This window comes from Lycorma delicatula, chromosome 13 (assembly GCF_047948215.1).
Source record: "Lycorma delicatula isolate Av1 chromosome 13, ASM4794821v1, whole genome shotgun sequence".
NCBI lineage: Eukaryota > Metazoa > Arthropoda > Insecta > Hemiptera > Fulgoridae > Lycorma > Lycorma delicatula.
This window is the reverse complement of record NC_134467.1, coordinates 37847431-37868210: the sequence shown is the minus strand read 5'-3', so window position 1 is coordinate 37868210 and position 20780 is coordinate 37847431. Positions and strand designations below refer to the sequence as shown.

Sequence of the window (20780 nt, the reverse complement as noted above, 5' to 3'; positions counted from 1 at the left end):
CCTGCCTACACAATTTTTTCCTTCTACCTGTCCTTCCAATATTAAAGCGACTATTCCAGGATGCCTTAATATGTGGCCTATAAGTCTGTCTCTTCTTTTAACTATATTTTTCCAAATGCTTATTTCTTCATCTATTTGCCGCAATACCTCTTCATTTGTCACTTTATCCACCCATCTGATTTTTTAAATTCTCCTATAGCACCACATTTCGAAAGCTTCTAATCTTTTCTTCTCAGGTACTACAATTGTCCAAGTTTCACTTCCATATAAAGCTATGCCCCAAACATATACTTTCAAAAAAATTTTCCTGACATTTAAATTAATTTTTGATGTAGATAAATTATATTTCTGACTGAAGGCTCGTTTCACCTGGCTTTTTCGCCATTTTATATCGCTCCTGCTTCGTCCATCTTTAGTAATTCTACTTCCCAAATAACAAAATTCTTCTACCTCCATAATCTTTTCTCTTCCTATTTTTATGTTCAGTAGTCCATCTTCGTTATTTCTACAACATTTCATTACTTTTGTTTTATTCTTGTTTATTTTCATACGGTAGTCCTTGCGTAAGAACTTCATCCATGCCATGCCGTTCATTGTTTCTTCTAAATCCTTTTTACTCTTAGCTAGAATTACTATATCATCAGCAAAAAAAGCATCTTTATCTTTTCACTTTGTACTGTTACTCCGGATTAAAATTGTTCTTTAAAATCATTAATTGCTAGTTATATGTAAAGATTAAAAAGTAACGGGAAGAGGGAACATCCTTGTAAGACTCCCTTTCTTATGTTCTTCAATTATTACTGATGCTGTCTGGTTTCTGTAAATGTTAGCAAAGTTAACTTGGAATTTTGATTTATGATAATTGAACCAAAATCTCAGCAAGGGTGTACATGAAATTTTCCAGTACTGGAATATTTCCACAAGACCAACCTGGGTTGATCTAGTGGAAACAAAATGGTCTAATGGAATGGACAAAAATTAGTTATTTCATGCTGTTAAAATTTTTTTCGCAGTTCAGTCTGTTTTGTTTTTTTAATAAAATTATATTTCAATATCCTGTATTCAATTTTTTCTTAAGTATTTACACGAATCTTTTCAAAATTCAATTTTTTACATTTCTAATTGAAAAAAAAATAAAACTGAATTAACCATTTAATAAAGTTTTCTTACAGTAAACACAAAAACATGTTATTTTTACCTCCAATTTTTGTGTTTTACTTCAGATATTTTTAACTAACTGAGGTACAGTTAGTACCTCAGTTAGTTACTAACTAACTGAGGACAAATATTTTCTGGTCAAAAACCTGAAACCCAAAAAATAACTAAATTCATCCCTTAATTTACCCTCCCAGTATTTCAGGAAGTTTTCATTTTCCCATGAAACCAAAATCCAGGTGAAATCCTTCACTAGCCATGACTCACTAATGAAGCATTTTCAGGCCTATGTTTATATGACCTTTATTTCCTATTTTTAGCTATAGAATCAGCTCTCTAGAGATTACTGTGTAGTTTTGAATCACTCTGTATATAAGAATTTGAAATTGTTTGTAAAGTATGTATAAATTTTTGTTTTGACAAAACTCATTCATTCAGTGGAAGGCAAAGTGTTTTTTAATCAAAGACAAAAGACATGGCTCTTGATATTATGTAGACTCGCTATTTCTTTCACCAGGAAACCTTGCCAGCCAAACGTTGCCATCTAAATTCAAAGCGATGTTAGAAAGCATTAATAAGTTTTATTTAAGACAAAGCTTCTAAATGGCAGACTTGTCTTCATTAATATGCTGTGGCATGAGTAGAAAGCATAAACAGCTTCTTCATTTAAAGTTCACTAGTTCTCATGGTGCAGGGTATTTGCAAGGCTCCTGAATTACGGCGGGAAGCACTAATATTTATTAAAAAAATCAATAATAATTATATGTACACCATTTATTGCTGACAAGTATATTGGCCTATTTTTCAGATATATTTTCAAAACTAAACGAATTAAATCTCACTCTTCCAGGTAATTCTTTGACTGTCCTCAATATTCATGGTAAAATAAAGGATTTGAAATGAAACTTGGTTTGCAGTTCAGTTGTATAAAACAAAAAAAAATTGTTCACTATTTCTAAACTTATTTTCTTTTGTAATAGTAAATGATCTCAGTACTGAAAAAGATTTCTCCAATGTTTTATGTTCCCATCAAGAAAATCTGAAGTCGAAATTTGAAAATTACTTGCCAATTAGTAAAGATGATGAATTTTTATTGGTTAGCAATCTTTCCCATTGTTATATTGAAATTAACAAGCTACCGTCGAATGAAGGAGAACAGTTAATTGAACTTTTGAATGACACCATATTTAAAATAAAATTTCAGGCAGAAGAAATGGTTAATTTTTTATCTCATCCCTAGTGAAAATTGATTATAATGAACTATACAAATCGCTTTAAAAATTATAATTAATTTTTCTTTCACATATCTATGTGAGAGGTTTAAATGAAATTCACTAATTAAAAACAAAGCTGAAAAATGATTTGATGCTTGTTTCTAAAATTAATCTTAGGTTTAAGCTCACCAGCATAAATCCAAACATTGAACAACTGGTAAGGACAGTGTTCTTATCCATCTCATGGCTAGGTCTGTGCGGTGTCTTTGAACTTTTTAACCAATAAAAGTGGATTCCTTCATATTTTACGAGAAAACAATTGATCGTGTTGTTAACATACATATTAAACAAGATTGGTGATAGGCAGTCGTGTTCCACTTCTTTATGGGTCAAACCACTCGGTTAATCACCAATGTTTAGTTTCATAACTGTTTTTTTTAAATTTAGGAACTCTTGTTTAATTAATTTTTTATCTTTCCAATCTACTAATTGGCTTCTACATTACCGTAATTTATCCACGCTCAAATGCTTTTTCTGTAATACATTTATTCCTTTATCTCTTTCTGTTTGCCTTTCTGTTTTTCTGTTTAGCCACCGGAACACTGTAAGGTATTACTTCAGGGGATGATATGTGTGAATGTAAATGAAGTTTAGTCTTATACAGTCTCAGGTTGACCGTTCCCGAGATGTGTGGTTAATTGAAACTGAACCACCAAAAAACACCAGTATTTACTAGATCGTGGAGACTGGTGTTCTACACTTCATTTATATTCTGTTTGCCTCCCCCAATGTATTGCAACATTTGTCTCCCTTCTCTTCCTGAAACCATATTGTTTTCTGTTATCATTTCCTTCATTTTTTATATATATATGTATTTAAGAATCTATAAATTTAATGGGATATTATTGAGTTTTATGCCATGATTTCATGATTAAAAATATAGTTTATTAAACAAAATATAAACAAAATAAATTTTACATTCTTTTTTCTGTCATTTATTTAGATAGATATTCGTTTTTTATTTCTAGATTGTAGATTTACCTGCTTATATCCTATTTCTTTTATTATTTCTCTGCTTAGATCATCTCAACATTAAGTAAAGAATTTTAATATTTTGTTTTCTTGCTATAATGCTATAAACAGGAAGTGCAAACTGGCGAAAGAAGAGTGGATTAAAGAAAAGTGTTCAGAAGTGGAAAGAGAAATGAAGATTGGTAAAGTAGACGGAGCATACAGGAAAGTTAAGGAAAATTTTGGGGTACATAAATTAAAATCTAATAATGTGTTAAACAAAGATGGTACTCCAATATATAATACGAAAGGTAAAGTCGATAGATGGGTGGAATATATTGAAGAGTTATACGGAGGAAATGAATTAGAAAATGGTGTTATAGAGGAAGAAGAGTAAGTTGAGGAGGATGAAATGGGAGAAACAATACTGAGATCTGAATTTAAGAGAGCATTAAAAGATTTAAATGGCAGAAAGGCTCCTGGAATAGATGGAATACCTGTAGAATTACTGCGCAGTGCAGGTGAGGAGGAAGCGATTGATAGATTATACAAACTGGTGTGTAATATTTATGAAAAAGGGGAATTTCCGTCAGACTTCAAAAAAAGTGTTATAGTAATGATACCAAAGAAGGCAGGGGCAGATAAATGTGAAGAATACAGAACAATTAGTTTAACTAGTCATGCATCAAAAATCTTAATTAGAATTCTATACAGAAGAATTGAGAGAAGAGTGGAGGAAGTGTTAGGAGAAGACCAATTTGGTTTCAGGAAAAGTATAGGGACAAGGGAAGCAAATTTAGGCCTCAGATTAATAGTAGAAGGAAGATTAAAGAAAAACAAACCAACATACTTGGCGTTTATAGACCTAGAAAAGGCATTCGATAACGTAGACTGGAATAAAATGTTCAGCATTTTAAAAAAATTAGGGTTCAAATACAGAGGTAGAAGAACAATTCCTAACATGTACAGGAACCAAACAGCAACAGTAACAATTGAAGAACATAAGAAAGAAGCCGTAATAAGAAAGAGAGTCCGACAAGGATGTTCCCTATCTCCGTTACTTTTTAATCTTTACATGGAACTAGCAGTTAATGATGTTAAAGAACAATTTAGATTCGGAGTAACAGTACAAGGTGAAAAGATAAAGATGTTACAATTTGCTGATGATATAGATATTCTAGCCGAGAGTAAAAAGGATTTAGAAGAAACAATGAACGGCATAGATGAAGTCCTACGCAAGAACTATCGCATGAAAATAAACAAGAACAAAACAAAAGTAATGAAATGTAGTACAAATAACAAAGATGGACCACTGAATGTGAAAATAGAAGGAGAAAAGATTATGGAGGTAGAAGAATTTTGTTATTTGGGAAGTAGAATTACTAAAGATGGACGAAGCAGGAGCGATATAAAATGCCAAATAGCACAAGCTAAACGAGCCTTCAGTAAGAAATATAATTTGTTTACATCAAAAATTAATTTAAATGTCAGGAAAAGATTTTTGAAAGTGTATGTTTGGAGTGTCGCTTTATATGGAAGTGAAACTTGGACGATCGGAGTATCTGAGAAGAAAAGATTAGAAGCTTTTGAAATTCGGTGCTATAGGAGAATGTTAAAAATCAGATGGGTGGATAAAGTTACAAATGAAGAGGTATTGCGGCAAATAGATGAAGAAAGAAGCATTTGGAAAAATATAGTTAAAAGAAGAGACAGACTTATAGGCCACATACTAAGACATCCTGGAATAGTCGCTTTAATATTGGAAGGACAGGTAGAAGGGAAAAATTGTGTAGGAAAAATTGTTTTGTTGCTTCACTTCATCTTTTTAATTAATTTAAATCATTAACCTCATCAGATGCACAAGCATGTATCGTTCTTCAAAACTTCTGATTTATTAATTTTTCAGTCGCATTAAATTTTAAAAATAAATTAATAACATTCGTTTTATACAATAAAAATTTTTTATTATTAACATTTAAACAAGGCTAAATACATTAACATGTAAAAGGTTTGCATTTATATAGTAAACATTAACTTTTAAAGATTTTTAGATATGTGTATATAGGTGTGTTGATTTTTAACTATAGAAAGTTCATTGAAAAATTTACTTTTGATGTTCACTCTATTACATCGACAATTAAATGCTGGAAATATAACTGGAATCACCAAGTAGTGTCAAACAATAATATTGAATTTATGGAAAGAATATTTTTAGTACATTTAAAAATTTCTTACGTAGTAATTAAGGGCTGAAATAAAAAAAATTGTAACTGCATTTGCCTGGTTTATTGTGTTTCGTTGATAGACTCCCTCCCTATCAGAATGTAACGTTACACAATCTTGTATCGATTAAATATACTTCAAATTTTATTGATATATATAATTCATTACTTTGACCTCATTATTTATTTTTTTGTTTTTAATAGTACTTTTAAATATTCATTTTTCATAATGATATAAACTACGAGTATATTAAATAATATATTTTTATCTTTGCTTAAAGTTGTTTGTTGAAGATCAAGATGAAATGTTGGAAGATCTTGAAAAAGGTGATGTCGCCGAAACTGTACGTGTATACTTCGAAAAAAGTACAACTTGTATTCCATTAAAAAAAAGCTCATTAACTGTTCAAGAAGTAGATGAATTTTTAGAATATCTTTCGAAATTAACTCGGGAAGAAGAACAGTTGAATCATTTCAAAAAAATTTCATCCAAGTAAGTCAAATTATTAAATTTTATCACATTAAAAAAAAAATCTTTAAGATTGTTACACAATTGATTTCAATATGGTTGTGAAACAAATTATTTATTTTAGTAATGGTTTTTTTTTTAATGTACGTAGAAGTGGTATGAAATGCAGACTGATGTGTTGGAATCAAAGATTTTATTGTTCTAAATTCCCTATATTATGCCAAGCCTGACCAGGATTTTAATCTAGAAACCTTTGGATGAACTACCAAATTCTTGCAACAGAGGTCCTAAGAATATATTAATAAAACATTCTCCATTATTCTGAGTACCTTACTTCTTTATCATTCTGTATTCTTTCTTTTAGAAATTATAGTACATTATTCTTTTTTTTGACATCCTATAGTATATTAATTTTTCTTTCCTTTCATTTATCTTGTTTACTTTCAGCCATATTAAACGAGTACTTCAGTTTTTGACAGCCGTGTAAGTAGAACATTCTTTATTACAAGTGGCACTTAATTTTGTTTCAAAATGTTGAAACAAAGGATTTGCAATCCTTTGTTTCAATTCTTTGCAAAGAATTTGCAAAATTGAATTTTGCAAATTCAATTTTTTTTTTTTTTAATGGAATACAGGGCTGCAATGAAGTGATTGAAAGCATTGGAGAAAGTTTTTAATAATTTTTAAGCAAGGATATTAATTGACGATAAGGATTTATCGATGGTACAAATGGTTTCAAGAAGGCCATGAGGAAGAAAAAAGGTTGGACATTCTAACACAATAACTGATGAAAGTATTTAATATGTGAAGGACATTGTGATCAATATATGTTGAATCAATTTCAGAGAAGTTGCTGAAAAGGTGGGAATCTGTTATGGCTTATGTGAAATTTATTTTACTGATATTTTTAGTATAAAACAAGTAGCAGCAAAATATGTTACAAAACTGTTGAATATTCAACAAAAGCTACATCACAGAACAATTATTATTGCTGATGACTCCGAATTACTCAAATTTGTCATTGCAGATGACAAAACATCATATGGTTCATTATCATAACCTATGATAATGAAATAAAGGTCCAATCTTTCTAATGAAAGATTCTGGAAGATGTGAGACTGAGAAAGCACGCCGTTTGATGGAATATTAAGATTTCCTTTTTATTATTATAAAAAGTTTTTTTATTATAATAGTTTCATCTATTATGAGTTCTAACCATGAGGTTGTACAATCAATAAACAGTATTATTTAGCGGTTTTAGGTCGTTTACATGAGACAATCCAAAGACACAACCAGTAATACTAAACAATTCTAGAATTTTCCACTACCGTAACACTGTAGCTCACCCTTCACTATCAATTCATGATTTTTAAATAAAAAATAATAGCATATTTAATTCACAGCTTTCATATTCTCCAGACAAGGCACTCAATGGCTTTTTCCCCACTGATTAAAAGGATAATGATTTGCAATGAAGGTAGATTTGCAATGAAACAATGAAAAAATCGGTAAATGAACTTAAGGCTATATTAAAAATAAGCTTTCTATAAGTCTTTTGAGGATAAGAAGAAAGACTGGCAAAACTATTTTTGTTTGAAATGAACATGCTTTGTTATTAATAATAATTATTTATTTATTAAAGCAAGCGTATTACGATGTAAAAATTAGTATAAAAATATGTTACTCATTATCGTAAAATAAATTAAAAAAGCATAAAAGCAACAGCAAGAAAAAAATATATACAAATGTACTACTTAATCAGAAAAATTATGGAAACAAGAAATGAGAGACAAAGCAATAAAAATAACAGAATAACTTTTTATGGAATAATAAACGAAAACAAATTGCCAGAATTATATCCTCTTTTTATATCGTGTTCGTGGTTTGACAAGGATGTTGAGAGATAGCTCATGAAAAAATTCTTACAAATACAATTTATTTACTCTTATAATGTATAATGTAACTTATAATGTACAAAATAAGCTATAAATTGTAAAATATAATTCTGATTTTAATATAAACTTTACAATTCTTAATATAAAATTAAAAATGATTAAATTACAATAACAAGCAAGATAACAATCCTAGAACCAGTAATTAAATTTATACAGTAAAAACACTTTATTTCTTCCTTAAACCTTATTTAATTTTCAAAATTACTTTGATTTTCAAGAAAAATTTAATTTTTAGCTAAAATGTTTTTGAATTGATTAATTTTTAAAAGGGCTGAGGTTTTAACGTATAGTTATTCCTAAGTTTCAATCGATTTAGTGCACATGCATATGTAATTTTTACGATTCATTCATTTACAATTTTTTACAGCTGTTTAAAAACATAAGTAAATAGTCGCTTTTGTTTATCATGTGTGTGTTACTAATTTAAAGTGTGTAAAGTATTTAACTGCAATCTTTTAAATTCTGTGATCTTTTTTCAAAACATCATACCGTGCCTAAAAGACATTCTTCAATCGGGAGAAACACAAAAAAAGCACGTATGTTGAAAACTGTTCGTGTGGCAGAGACTGAAAACGAAAGACAGTAAAGATTGGAAAGCGACCGAATACACACAGATCAATCCCGCTCGACTGAAACAACTGAGCAACAGGAAATGCGATATGCCACCATTACTGTATGTGTGACTGACTGCACCTGCCTCCGGTTACTTGACTAATAAATATAAAATAAAAAGATTGACCACCACGGGAAACGCAAGTAACCATATAGCGCGAGCGAAGCTGCGACTGGGAGCCAGTTTTTTATAAATGAATAATGTTGTTTTGTTCCCTGTTCACAAAGAACTCACCGAACAGCTTCTCATACTTAACCCAGACAACACCCGTATCCCAAAATGGAATACTTGTGATGCACTCTTCATTCATTTGTTACTGCACTCACTCCAAATCCTCCTGCAAATTGTCCTTGCATTTATTTATAATTGTATACATATTTATCACACATTGTACTGAACTGAATTTCACTAAGTTAAACTATTGTAAAAAAGCAGAGTTTTGTTAGGGAGAAATAATTTAATGTATAGTGTCCAAGTTTTAATTAGAGACCAAGGTTTATTAACTCATTTTTTTTTTAGGTGCACATCAAATGATTTAAAAATGATTGTACGCCTTGTAAAACATGATTTAAGGATTAATGCAGGTGCCAAACATATGTAAGTAAATAGATGTCGTTTTTTTAAATATTAAGTATTTAAATAATTGTCGCATATTATAACTAGAATTTATTAATTTAATGAAAAAAAAAAATTTTTAAACGACTTCAAAATAAAATAAAAGTTCCTATTTGGCCTTTTCTTTTTCTAACCTTACTTACTAAATATTTTGTACTTAATGTAGATGGATGTTTTTTTAACTAAAAATTATGTGGTCTCGATAGACAATTAAGAGTTCCTATTTGGCCTTTTCTTTTTCTAACCTTACTTACTAAATATTTTGTACTTAATGTAGATGGATATTTTTTTAACTAAAAATTATTTGGGATCAATAGACAATTTGTGTTTTTTTTTTTAAATGGGTACATTTCCGCTATAAGAGATAAAAATTATCAATTGCAATGGATATTGTAGTTTAATGACATGTAATATCATTCTAAGTTCAAATTACTTTCATGTAAAAACTGGGTGGGAAACCTAAGATAAAAATATAATACAAACAATAAAGATATAATATAATATTATATAAAAATATAAACTTTTGCATCTCTACTCTAATTATTTAATTTTTCTTATTTTCTTTCCCATTCATAAAGTAAAAATTCTTAAAAGTGGAAAATAGTACTAGGATTGTTCAGAAAGTTCTTGACCTGACACTGTGATGGCATATCACCAAATGATTATAATATTTGTTTGGTATGATCCTTTAGATGGAAGTTTCAGAGATGTGTGTTTAGTTTCTTGTTTATGGTGTTCGAGTAAAGCAAAGAATTTTTTACATTCTTGAAAAATTGATAAAATTAATGTTCAAGCTACAAAACTTTGTAATGTTCACATTACATAGTACTTTGTAATTGGCTAAAGTATGTTGCAATTGATCCAATATCATTAGCAATAGAACAGAACTACAACGGGGTAGGTTTATCTTTGGTAATTAAAAAAAAGAAGAGGTTTAGTAAATTTTTGGGTGCATTCAGAAAAAATGTATAGGAAAATAAAAAAAAATACATACATACAGTAAAAATTGAGAATCTACTCTTTTTTGAAGTCAACCTGTGCTTGTCAGTTGTAATCAACTTTGTTCATATTATTTAATAGTGCATGCACATATGACTGTATATTTCTGTATGGTAGATTTACTGTAATTTCTTAAATCTAATGTTATACTGGTTAATATTTTGCTTTTATCAAAATTAATATTTTTAAATGACCAAAAGAGCAGAACTATTGAACCTGTATGTCTTACTATGTTTAAAAATAAAATCGAAGCTTACTTATTGTTATTCAATAAAGAAATTATCTTGCTTACATAAATTTATACCCAAAATCACTCTTAAAATTCTGTATTAAAAATCATTCGGATTGGTTCATTGATTCTTTAATTTTAAGTAAACATTATTACAAATAAACAGAAACGAGGATGATTTGTACAGGTGTCCTAAAGGTTCCTAAGTGATTTTAAAAATTAATAACTTTGACAAAATAGTTTTTCCTTTTCTTTTCACACTTGAAAACTTGAAAGTTTTGATATGGAGAGATTCAGCCTTGAACAAAGAGTCACTGTTATGGAACTTTATTTTCAAAACTAACGATTAATTAATGTGAATTAAAGAATCTATCACAGACCTTTCAATGTAAGAAACCCATCCTCGAATATGACTATATGTGATCTGATTACATTGCAACAATAGGGGTCTGTAAATAGACTTGCCTTGAACAGGTACATCACATTCTACCTTTATAGGGCAGAATATTCAATGCATACAGACCAGCGTAAGAGAAAATGCAGGAACATTAATCAGACGGCCTTCTGTTAAGCTGAGATTGTCAAGTCTTCACTGTATTCTGAGGCATTTGAATATTTTTGTCTATAAAATTCAGCTTGTCCATCATTAGAACCTGTAGATTACCAACTTGGCATCAATATGTTGTTCATTTTCAAAACTTTGTAGAGAAGAAAAAAGTTTTTTCAGCCAATTAATCATGACTAATGAGGTTCACTTCCATCTGAGTAGATTCGTAAATAAACAGAACTGTAGGTTTTCGAAATCCAAGAGTCATTCATGAAAAACAATTTCATCCCACAAAATTTACAGTTTGGTTTGGAATCACTATTCAAGACATCATCAGATGTTATTTTTTTGGGTTATGCTCCAAATTATTTTAAGCACTGCATTACAAAATATGCCAGAGATGTGATTCCAGCAGCATAGAGCCACATCTCATGAGGCCAGAACAACAACAGAGATATTTGGTTAACGAATCATTTTGAGAGGTTTGGAAATTCCATATCTACAATGGTCGCCTGATATGACAACCCCCGACTTTTTTCTGTCAGGTTTCCTCAAGGAAAGGGTTTACTTCAATAAAACCAGAACCCGTGAACAGCTAAAAGAGAACATCTGAGCTGAAATCATTTTTTTAAATAAAGATATTTTAACATTAGAAAACATTTTAGAAATACCAAGAATCTGTGAGGCTGAAAATGGAACTAATTTTTAAAAAAACGCCGCAAATTCTACTAAATTTCTGTGGAAACTGTTTTTGTAAATTAAAATTCTTAAACAGGTTAATGGCTTTTGAAATCCCCTAGGAACTTTTGGAACATCCAGTATATTATGATTTAACCCACCAGATTGGTCTAGTGGTGAATGCGTCTTCTCAAATCAACTGATTTGGAAGTCGAGAGTTCCAGCATTCAAGTCCTAGTAAAGTCAGTTATTTTAACATAGATTTGAATACTAGATCATGGATATCAGTGTTCTTTGGTGGTTGAGTTTCAACTAACCGCACATCTCAGGAATGGTCGACTTGAGACTGTACAAGACTACACTTCATTTATACTCATACATATCATCCTCTGAAGTATTATCTGAAAGGTAATTACCGGAAGCTAAACAGGAAAAAGAAAGAAGTATATTATGATTAAAAAAGAAATTTTCTAATCCCATTCGATTCCAGATATAATATAAACCACAAAACAGTTTATTTGTATATATAGTATTCTTTCCAAAATATAATAATCACTCCAAAAGAATATCATGTTAGTTTTGTTCCAGGTTTTTTTAAAAAAGTTTTGCCTTTTTTTTATAAAATGACTTTATTTAATTTTTTTTTTATTAACAGATTGGAGGCTGTGCATCCTGATGCATATGCAGCTTTTCAAGCATCAAGAGATATTACATCAGTTATTAACAGAATTATGAATTCATCTTCAACACCAGGAACAAGTAGTTTATCAAAAGATAAATCAAATGTTTCCATATCGTTGTTAACTCCTGTACTACCTATGCTTGTCAGTTATAATCATCTTTGTTTATATTATTTAATTGTGCATGCACATATGACTTATATTTCTGTATGGTAGATTTACTGTAATTTCTTAAATCTAATGTTATACTGCTTAATATTTTGCTTTTATCAAAATTAATATTTTTAAATGACTAAAAGAGCAGAACTATTGGCCCTGCATATCTTACTATGTTTCATCAGACATTTTTATGATCTTTTTTTTTAATTTTGTAAGTGTAGAAATGTAAATTACTCTGGTAGTCCCAGAACAAGTATTATCCATGTGACTTAAACGGAATATTTTTAATTGAAAAAAAAAAAACAGTCTACATTGATAACTTTCATATATATATTTTTTTAAATTGTCATGTTTGCTTGTGATTGCGATTCTAATTAAAGTGTTTTTTAAACTTAATAAAACACCAACAGAAACACTCAAAATATTTAGTCGTGATACTTTACAAGGGTGAAAATATATTACTGTAGTTGGCCAAATATCTGTTGTTAATAATGAATGTTTGCGATAACTATCTACTGGCATTGCTGTTGTGGAAGAATGTTGGCAATCTATTGCTGATATCTGTAACATTGACAATACATTTTACATGAAAAGGATTGTTGCAAAATTCATACCACAATTTGTGAGTGATGAATAGAAACAACATCACAAACGTGCCTGCAGTGAAAGCACTGTTTTGAACTAACCCAGATTTCCTTTCTAAAGTCATTGCAGATGACGAAATTTGGATTATGTATATAATCATGATTACTAAGCAGCATTCATCTCAGTTGAACAGCCCATCTTGATTTCGACCAAAAAAAAAAAGAAGCCTTTTTCAAGTCAACTACAGCATCCAAATCTTAATAATTTGTTTCTTCGATGTTAACAGGATTATACCCAAGGAATTTATACTTCCTGTTTAGATGATTTATAGAGAATTCTATTGTGCTAAGATAGCCAATGCAGAAAATGAGAAGAAATTGTTTAGAGATGTGGTACAGGATTGATTGACTCCATCATAACAAAGTGCAGGACCACATACTACTTAAATTGTGTAGCAGTTTTTGGTGAAAATTGACATGATGGTTGTTCCTCATTTAGCATATTTATCCAACTTGATTCTGTGTAAATTCCTTTTTTTCCTAAGTTGTGAGACAAAAATTTAACAAAATAGAGGAGATTCAACAAGAATCGTTAGTAGTGCTGAATACACTTGTAAAATGACCTCTCAAGATGTATTCTATTCATAGCAGAAGATCTGGGATCAGTGACTGAGCTTCCACGGACTTTCTTTAAGATGACTGTGACAAATAAAATACAGGTATGATGTTATGTATTTAAGGTTATGTTTCAGGAACTTTGGGTTACATCTCATATGTAAATACATTGAATTAGAAATAGTATTTGAAAATTCTAGAGAATAATGAAATTTTTTTTTTAATATCAAATATACACACTTTTGGATGGTAATTTTAAATTTCATCATAAAAACGTTTTCTTATTACTGAAATAATTTATATGTAAATATAATGGGATTATATATTATTTTCTTTAATCTGAGTGTAGTTATGAGTATTCAGCTACTTTTTTGTGTATTACCAATTTTTCATGCTTAAGTGTTTTCTTACAGGCAGAAGCATGCAAATCAGTTGAACAAGCGATGAAAAAATGTCCAAATGGATTTTATTCCGAGATTAAATATGATGGAGAACGTGTCCAAGTACATAAACAGGGTTCAGAATTTAAATATTTCTCTAGAAGCTTGAAACCAGTCTTACCACATAAGGTAAAAAAAACATGTTTTTAATTAAAAATGTATGTTAGAAAACTATGTTGCAAATAAGTCATTGCATTTTTTGTTTTAGTTTTGTTAATTATTATATAACTACTGTTATAGCTCAGCTGGAAATTCAACTAGGATTAAGAGATTATTTGTTACTTTATTCTCATTTAACAAAGGGTAAATTTTGTAAAAAATTTTCCTTTTTTATTACAGGTGAATCATTTTAAGGATTTTATACCAAAAGCATTTCCTCATGGTAAAGACTTAATATTAGATAGTGAAATTCTTATGGTTGATTTAAATACTGGTAAACCATTACCATTTGGTACTCTTGGAATTCATAAGGTATGTTGTATTTTTGCATTTGTAAAATTGTCATAATAGTTGTATTTAATTATCTGTTGTTTTTTTTTTTTTCATTTTTTTGCTTGATATCATGATACATACATACCAGAGGTGTAAATATGAGACCAGAATTTTTGTATAGAAAATACACATTTATTGTATGAAAATGATAAAAAATATTTTATTCAAAATATTTTCTATTGTTAGCTATATTTTTCCCATCTCTCTGATAATTTATGAATGCCACATTAAAGAAACTGTTGCTCTTTTGAGGCAAACCAGTCATCGAGCCATTTTCATACATTTTCATAAGAAGTGAAGCGCTACTCAGCAAGTGCGTGTCCCATCGATGCATAAATAGTAGTCGGACAGAGCCAAGTCTGGTGAGTAAGCCGCATGTGAAAGTATTTCCCAGCTGAAAGCCTCAATCGTTTCCTTGACCGGTTTTTCTGTGTATGATGGTTAGATTATCATGAAGCAAAATCACTTTGTGTTGCCTTTTTTTATATTCTGGTCATTTTTCATGCAATGCTTGATTCAAATTGATCATTTGTTGTCGGTAGCATTCAGAATTAACAGTTTTGCCAGGTTTTAGCAGCTCATAATAGATCACATCCTTCTGATCTCACCAAACACAGAGTCTTCTTTCTATAGCGATTTGGCCTTGAAATCGATGTCGATGGTTCGTCTGGAGTTGCTGCCTATGATCTTTTACGCTTAGGATTCTCGAAATATATCCACTTTTCATCATCTGTCGCAATTCAATGGAGAAATGAATTTCTTTTGTACCTGGTGAACAATATTTCACAAGTAATTTTTCAATTTTCTTGCTGTCTTTCATTCAGTTCATGTGGAACCCATTTTCCCATCTTTTGGATTTTTCCCATGTAACCTTTCAAACATATGGAGATGGCTTCTCGTCTTACATTTAATTAATCTCTGAGTTGTCGCACTTGAGCGTCATCCTCATCCAAAAATGCTTGCAATTTACTGTCTTCTAACTTCAAAAAATGGCGCTAATAATGTGATTTGACAGTAACTTCATTGACAGCTAGGGCTATCTATGGGTAAATTCCATTTTCATATTTACACACCTGGTACACCCTAATACATGTATGTATGTTTGTTCTACCATAGCAGCTCAGTGACTGAACCAATTTAGATGTTTAACCTTACATTGAAATCCTTACATTTTTTATTTGACATCTGGGAATTTTGATGCTTAAATCTTATTTTGGTAATTATGACTTGACTGGCACAGCCGGCAATACAGCGTCTATTTTTTTGTGTATGTTTATTTATCTAAGCCATTTTTCATCACTTATAATGATTTAATAAAAAAAAAAATTAAAAATATTTTTCAAGGTTATGAAATAACATAAATGATGTAAATACATTGTTATTATATATACAGTTTTAGAAATAAAATACATTTATTTGATCCACCTCATACCATTTGTAAACTATATTTTATTTTTGTAAATTTATATAATACTGATACATGTTTAATTTTTAATCAATACATCGAAATTATCACATATTGGTGCTGTATTTAATTTTTTCTATCTGTTTTAATATAAATTGCATTGTTAAAAAAAAAATTAAAATTAATTTTTTTTATGTTTGGATCATTCTTTCAACTTAATTTTATTAGATAATGACATGTCTACAGTGTTATCATCAATTAAATTTGTTTTTTTTTTTTTTGTGAAAAACGCTTTCATGTTATCATCGCCTGAAATGAAATTGTTAACAATATATTGTAATAAATTATCCAAAAAAACTAAAATAAATTTTGTAGCCTATAAAAACTAAGAAATTCGGTATACAGTTGAGAATGAAGGATGTAGTAAATACATTATATAAAAGAAAGTAATGATAATAGAATCAAACTAGTTATAATTGACTGATTACTCCAAAAAGATGTTTTTTATTAATTGCTATATTTTGTTTATTGATGGTTTTCTTCTGCTTTTTTTCTAGAAAAGTGAATTTAAAGATGCTAGTGTATGTTTATTTGTGTTCGATTGTTTATATTACAACAATGAATCGCTTTTACACAAGTAAGTTAATTTATTTTCTTTGTATTAAATAAAATATAATTTTTTATATGGTTTTTCCCCGGCTTCTAATACTAAGTTAACTATGTTTGTAATATATTTTCCCTAGAACAGTTTTGTATTGTTATAGCCAATATAAACTACTAGTAACTTATATTAATAATTGTCATTTATGATTTAAGGCTGTTATCAGATCAGCAATCAAGAAATGTGTCTTCATATTCTGACTTACTTTACTGAACATCCACTGTTCTGCTACTAATTTCCCGTTAAAGCCCATCAGGCAAGGAACGGGTGGTGGTGACGACTGGAATGTAACTAGGCGGGTGTCTTCCCCTACGTGGTTGGGATGTTCTGCTACTAAACTGGTAGCGTTAATATTGTATTGTCTATTGAAGAACAAGTGCATAAATTTCATCTATACAACATCACCAATAACTCTTACTAGTTCCATTAATAGAAGAAGCTTTCCATGGATAGTTTTCAAATCGGTGATCAAGTTTTTATTTAAGATTAACTTACATTTGTAATGTTAATTTAATTACAATTTTAAGCCCTGGAATAAATGAAATGTCACTTTTTTGGGTATGATATTTTGGAACAATCTAATACTAAAAAAGATAAATATTGCAATTGAAATATGTTATATCAGCACTATCTGGTGTTTTGCATGGTGCCAAGTTCATTAAACTATACCTCTGTATCCATTTCTGTCCCAAGCCTTTTTCATCCCCTTTTAGTTTCCATTCTTCACCCTATTTCTTTACTTCATCCTTCATTGTCCTTGTTTCATTTCTCCTTCTACTGACCCTTCCAATGAAGTTGTCAAGATTCCAACATGTCCTAATCAGTTTCCTTTTCTTTGTGTACTGCCCGTATTAATGGTATTTCTTCAGTAATCCTGTTTATTCTTCATTCCTTACTTTATCTATCTATCTTATTTTCTCCATTCTTCTACATATCCATTCACAAAACCCTCAGTCCAGTTATCTCTCTCTCTCTCTCTTTTTTTTTCTTATTGTCCACGCTTCATTTCCATACAAGACATTCCATACATAGCATTTGGCTAACCACTCCCTAATTTTAACTCAGGAGGTATATTATATTCACTTTAAATAAAAAATAATGAATAGTAATGATGAATTGACTATAGATTATCGATAATGACCCACCGGGTTGGTCTAGTGGTGAACGTGTCTTCCCAAATCAGCTGATTTGGAAGTTGAGAGTTCCAGCGTTCAAGTCCTAGTAAAGCCAGCTATTTTTACACGGACTTGAATACTGGATCGTGGATACCGGTGTTCTTTGGTGGTTGGGTTTCAATTAACCACACATCTCAGGAATGGTCGAATTGAGAATGTACAAGACTACACTTCATTCACACTCATACATATCATCCTCTGAAGTATTATCTAAACGGTAGTTACCGGAGGCTAAACAGGAAAAAGAAAGATTATCGATAATGAATGAAACAATGATTTATGTAACTTGTGATTACATTTATAGTAAAGATAAGACTTTATTTAACACTATATTATTAGATATTATTCTAGTTATACAGTAAAAATGAATTTCATTTGATTGGTGAGTTAATTATAATAATGATAGTGGCATATATAAAAGAAAAGTAGTATAATATTTCAAGATGGTTTTTAAGCTGAAAATTTTGATGCAGATTTTGAGATTTTTAATATACAAAAAAACCTTTAGTCATCACAGAATCACTGATTTTATAAAAAAATGTAATAGCAAAACATGATGTACACTTGATCACTGTTTTATGTTTACTAAATGGCTATTAATGGCTGACAATATATCATAAATTTGGTGCCTTCACCCAACTGTCAAATAAATAACCAAGCTTTTAAATTTTCTTGTTTTACTGACATGCTCTTTATTTTATATATGAGGTCTGTTCAGAAAATAAACTTCATTTTTTTAATGTTTATTATTAATTTCACAGATTATTGGACTTGTCCCCTTCAAAGTATTCCCCTCCCCTAGTCTCACTCTTTTCTCAGTGGTGTTTTCATTTCATGAAGCAGTCCTGGATAGCTTCATTTAACTAGGAGAAAATTGGCCTTTAATGTCTTTAATAAATTTGCATTAATGGCATCAATAGTCTCAAAACTGCCTCCTTTCATTACCTATTTTAATTTTGGAAATAAGAAAAAAATTGCTGGGAACCAGGTCTGGTTGACAGGGAGGCTGAGGGAAAACTGAAGAATTGACAAAACTGAGTGTGTTGTCGCCAAAACTTGGTCTCTTTTTGTGGATTTTTTCACATAACTTGTAAGGCAACACTTTGATAATATGCACAGTTTACTGTTTCATTTTGAGGTAAGAATTCAAAATTCAGAATTCCATTAAAGTTGAAAAAACAGTGAGCATCAGTTTGACATTGAATCAAGAGTGATGTGCTTTCTTGGGATGTAGAGATCCGTTACCAGTCCATTGTGACGATTGAACTTTTTTCTAGATGTCGTAGTCATATACCCAGCTTTCGTCTCCCGTTATGATTCTTCGTGTGAATGTTTCATCGTTATTGGCTTATTCAAGAAGTTGCCAACAAACATCCACTCGATGTTCTTTCCTGACTGTTTGGTCATCAAATGAGGAACAAACTTTGCTGCAAATCAATGTACGTTCAATTTTTTAGTCAAAACATCACCGATTAAAATGCTAACCTCTTCTGCAAGTTCTTTAATAGTCAATCAGTTTGTATACACCAGATTTTTAATTTTCTGAACGCAGATGATATCAGTTGAAGTCGAAGGCCTTTCTGGTCGAGGGTCATCCTCAGTCGACTGACGCCAACATTTAAATTGTGAAAACCATTGGTAACATGTGTACAACCCAGGGCATCATCTTCATAAGCTTGTTGCAAAAGTTCAAACGTCTTTGTGTAAGTTTTCCCCAGTTTCACGCAAAATTTTATGTTGTATAGTTGTTCTCAAAAATCGCTACTAACACTTAAACATGTTGCACTCAAATAATAATTACTCAAAAACTAAACAAGATACCAACAATCCAAGAACATGTGGTTACGGAGGTGGTTATGCGGAACACAATGCTCCCAACCGTACATCACTAAATATCTCCATTAGCACATAATTAAAAATGTTCAGTTTTTTTAACAGGTCTCATATTGATTTTATTTAAATTAGAATAACTAGAGAAATCTAAAACTATTAAGTTTATATTACTTATTTAATTTATTGCAATAAAATCTAAACATCCATGAGTTTTTATAATTGTTAGATAAAATAACATTCTCTTCTGTTTTCAAATTACATTTTATTTAAGTTATAATAAAAGATTTATAAAAAATCATAACTGATTTTGAGTTCATTACTATTATTTATTCAAATATCCACAACAGATCTTAGAACGTATTGAATAAAGTCAAAATATATATTCCCATTATATATTTATTTTTGTATTTTTTTTAATAATTTTTTTCAATGTTTCAGACCATTGAAGGAAAGGAAACGTATACTAAGGGATAATATGACAGAAATACCAAATCATATTGTATTTTCCGAGATGGAAGAAATCAGTGTATGTATACTTTTAATTAATTATATCTCTTATAACCAAATGTGTGGCAATATAAAAAGTAGAATTAGTTGGTCATAAAAAAATTAATAAACTAATTAAATTATTGTATTTCTTCAGCATTTTTATTTACTTACTTTATTATTCTGTATAATCTATTAGGAATTAGTTTTTATGTACCTTGTGCATAAAAATATGTTTTTACAGATTTCAGCAACTTCAGTATTACCATTCTCAACTCCTCACTGTCATTGAACCATTAAGAATCAATCTACTTCTTAATCCTTGAATTTAAGTTAGTCCAGTGAATAAGTCAAATCTCATGTTGATGACGGTTTTTGATTATTTAATGAGAGATTCACCGTATAAGTTAAGCCTAAGTTATTCCAATTATCAAATAAGAAGGATATGAGTTTTTAAAGTAAAATCCATTTTGAATTTGCTACCTACATGTGCAGAGTAAACAGATGGGACTTGCATAGCTCAGTTACTTCAGCCAATAGCCA

General features: G+C 29.9%; 1 protein-coding gene across 4 annotated transcripts in view; it reads left to right on the top strand.

The window, feature by feature from the left end:
- Positions 1–20780, top strand: part of DNAlig3 (DNA ligase 3) — a 266939-nt gene that overhangs the window by 216735 nt on the left and 29424 nt on the right. For all 4 annotated transcript variants that reach the window (XM_075380964.1, XM_075380965.1, XM_075380967.1 and 1 more), the window contains 7 exons: positions 5884–6095; positions 9159–9236; positions 12363–12531; positions 14159–14314; positions 14525–14656; positions 16640–16719; positions 20190–20277. In XM_075380964.1, the coding sequence (XP_075237079.1) occupies positions 5884–6095; positions 9159–9236; positions 12363–12531; positions 14159–14314; positions 14525–14656; positions 16640–16719; positions 20190–20277 (915 nt within the window). The remainder of the gene's footprint in view (positions 1–5883; positions 6096–9158; positions 9237–12362; positions 12532–14158; positions 14315–14524; positions 14657–16639; positions 16720–20189; positions 20278–20780) is intronic.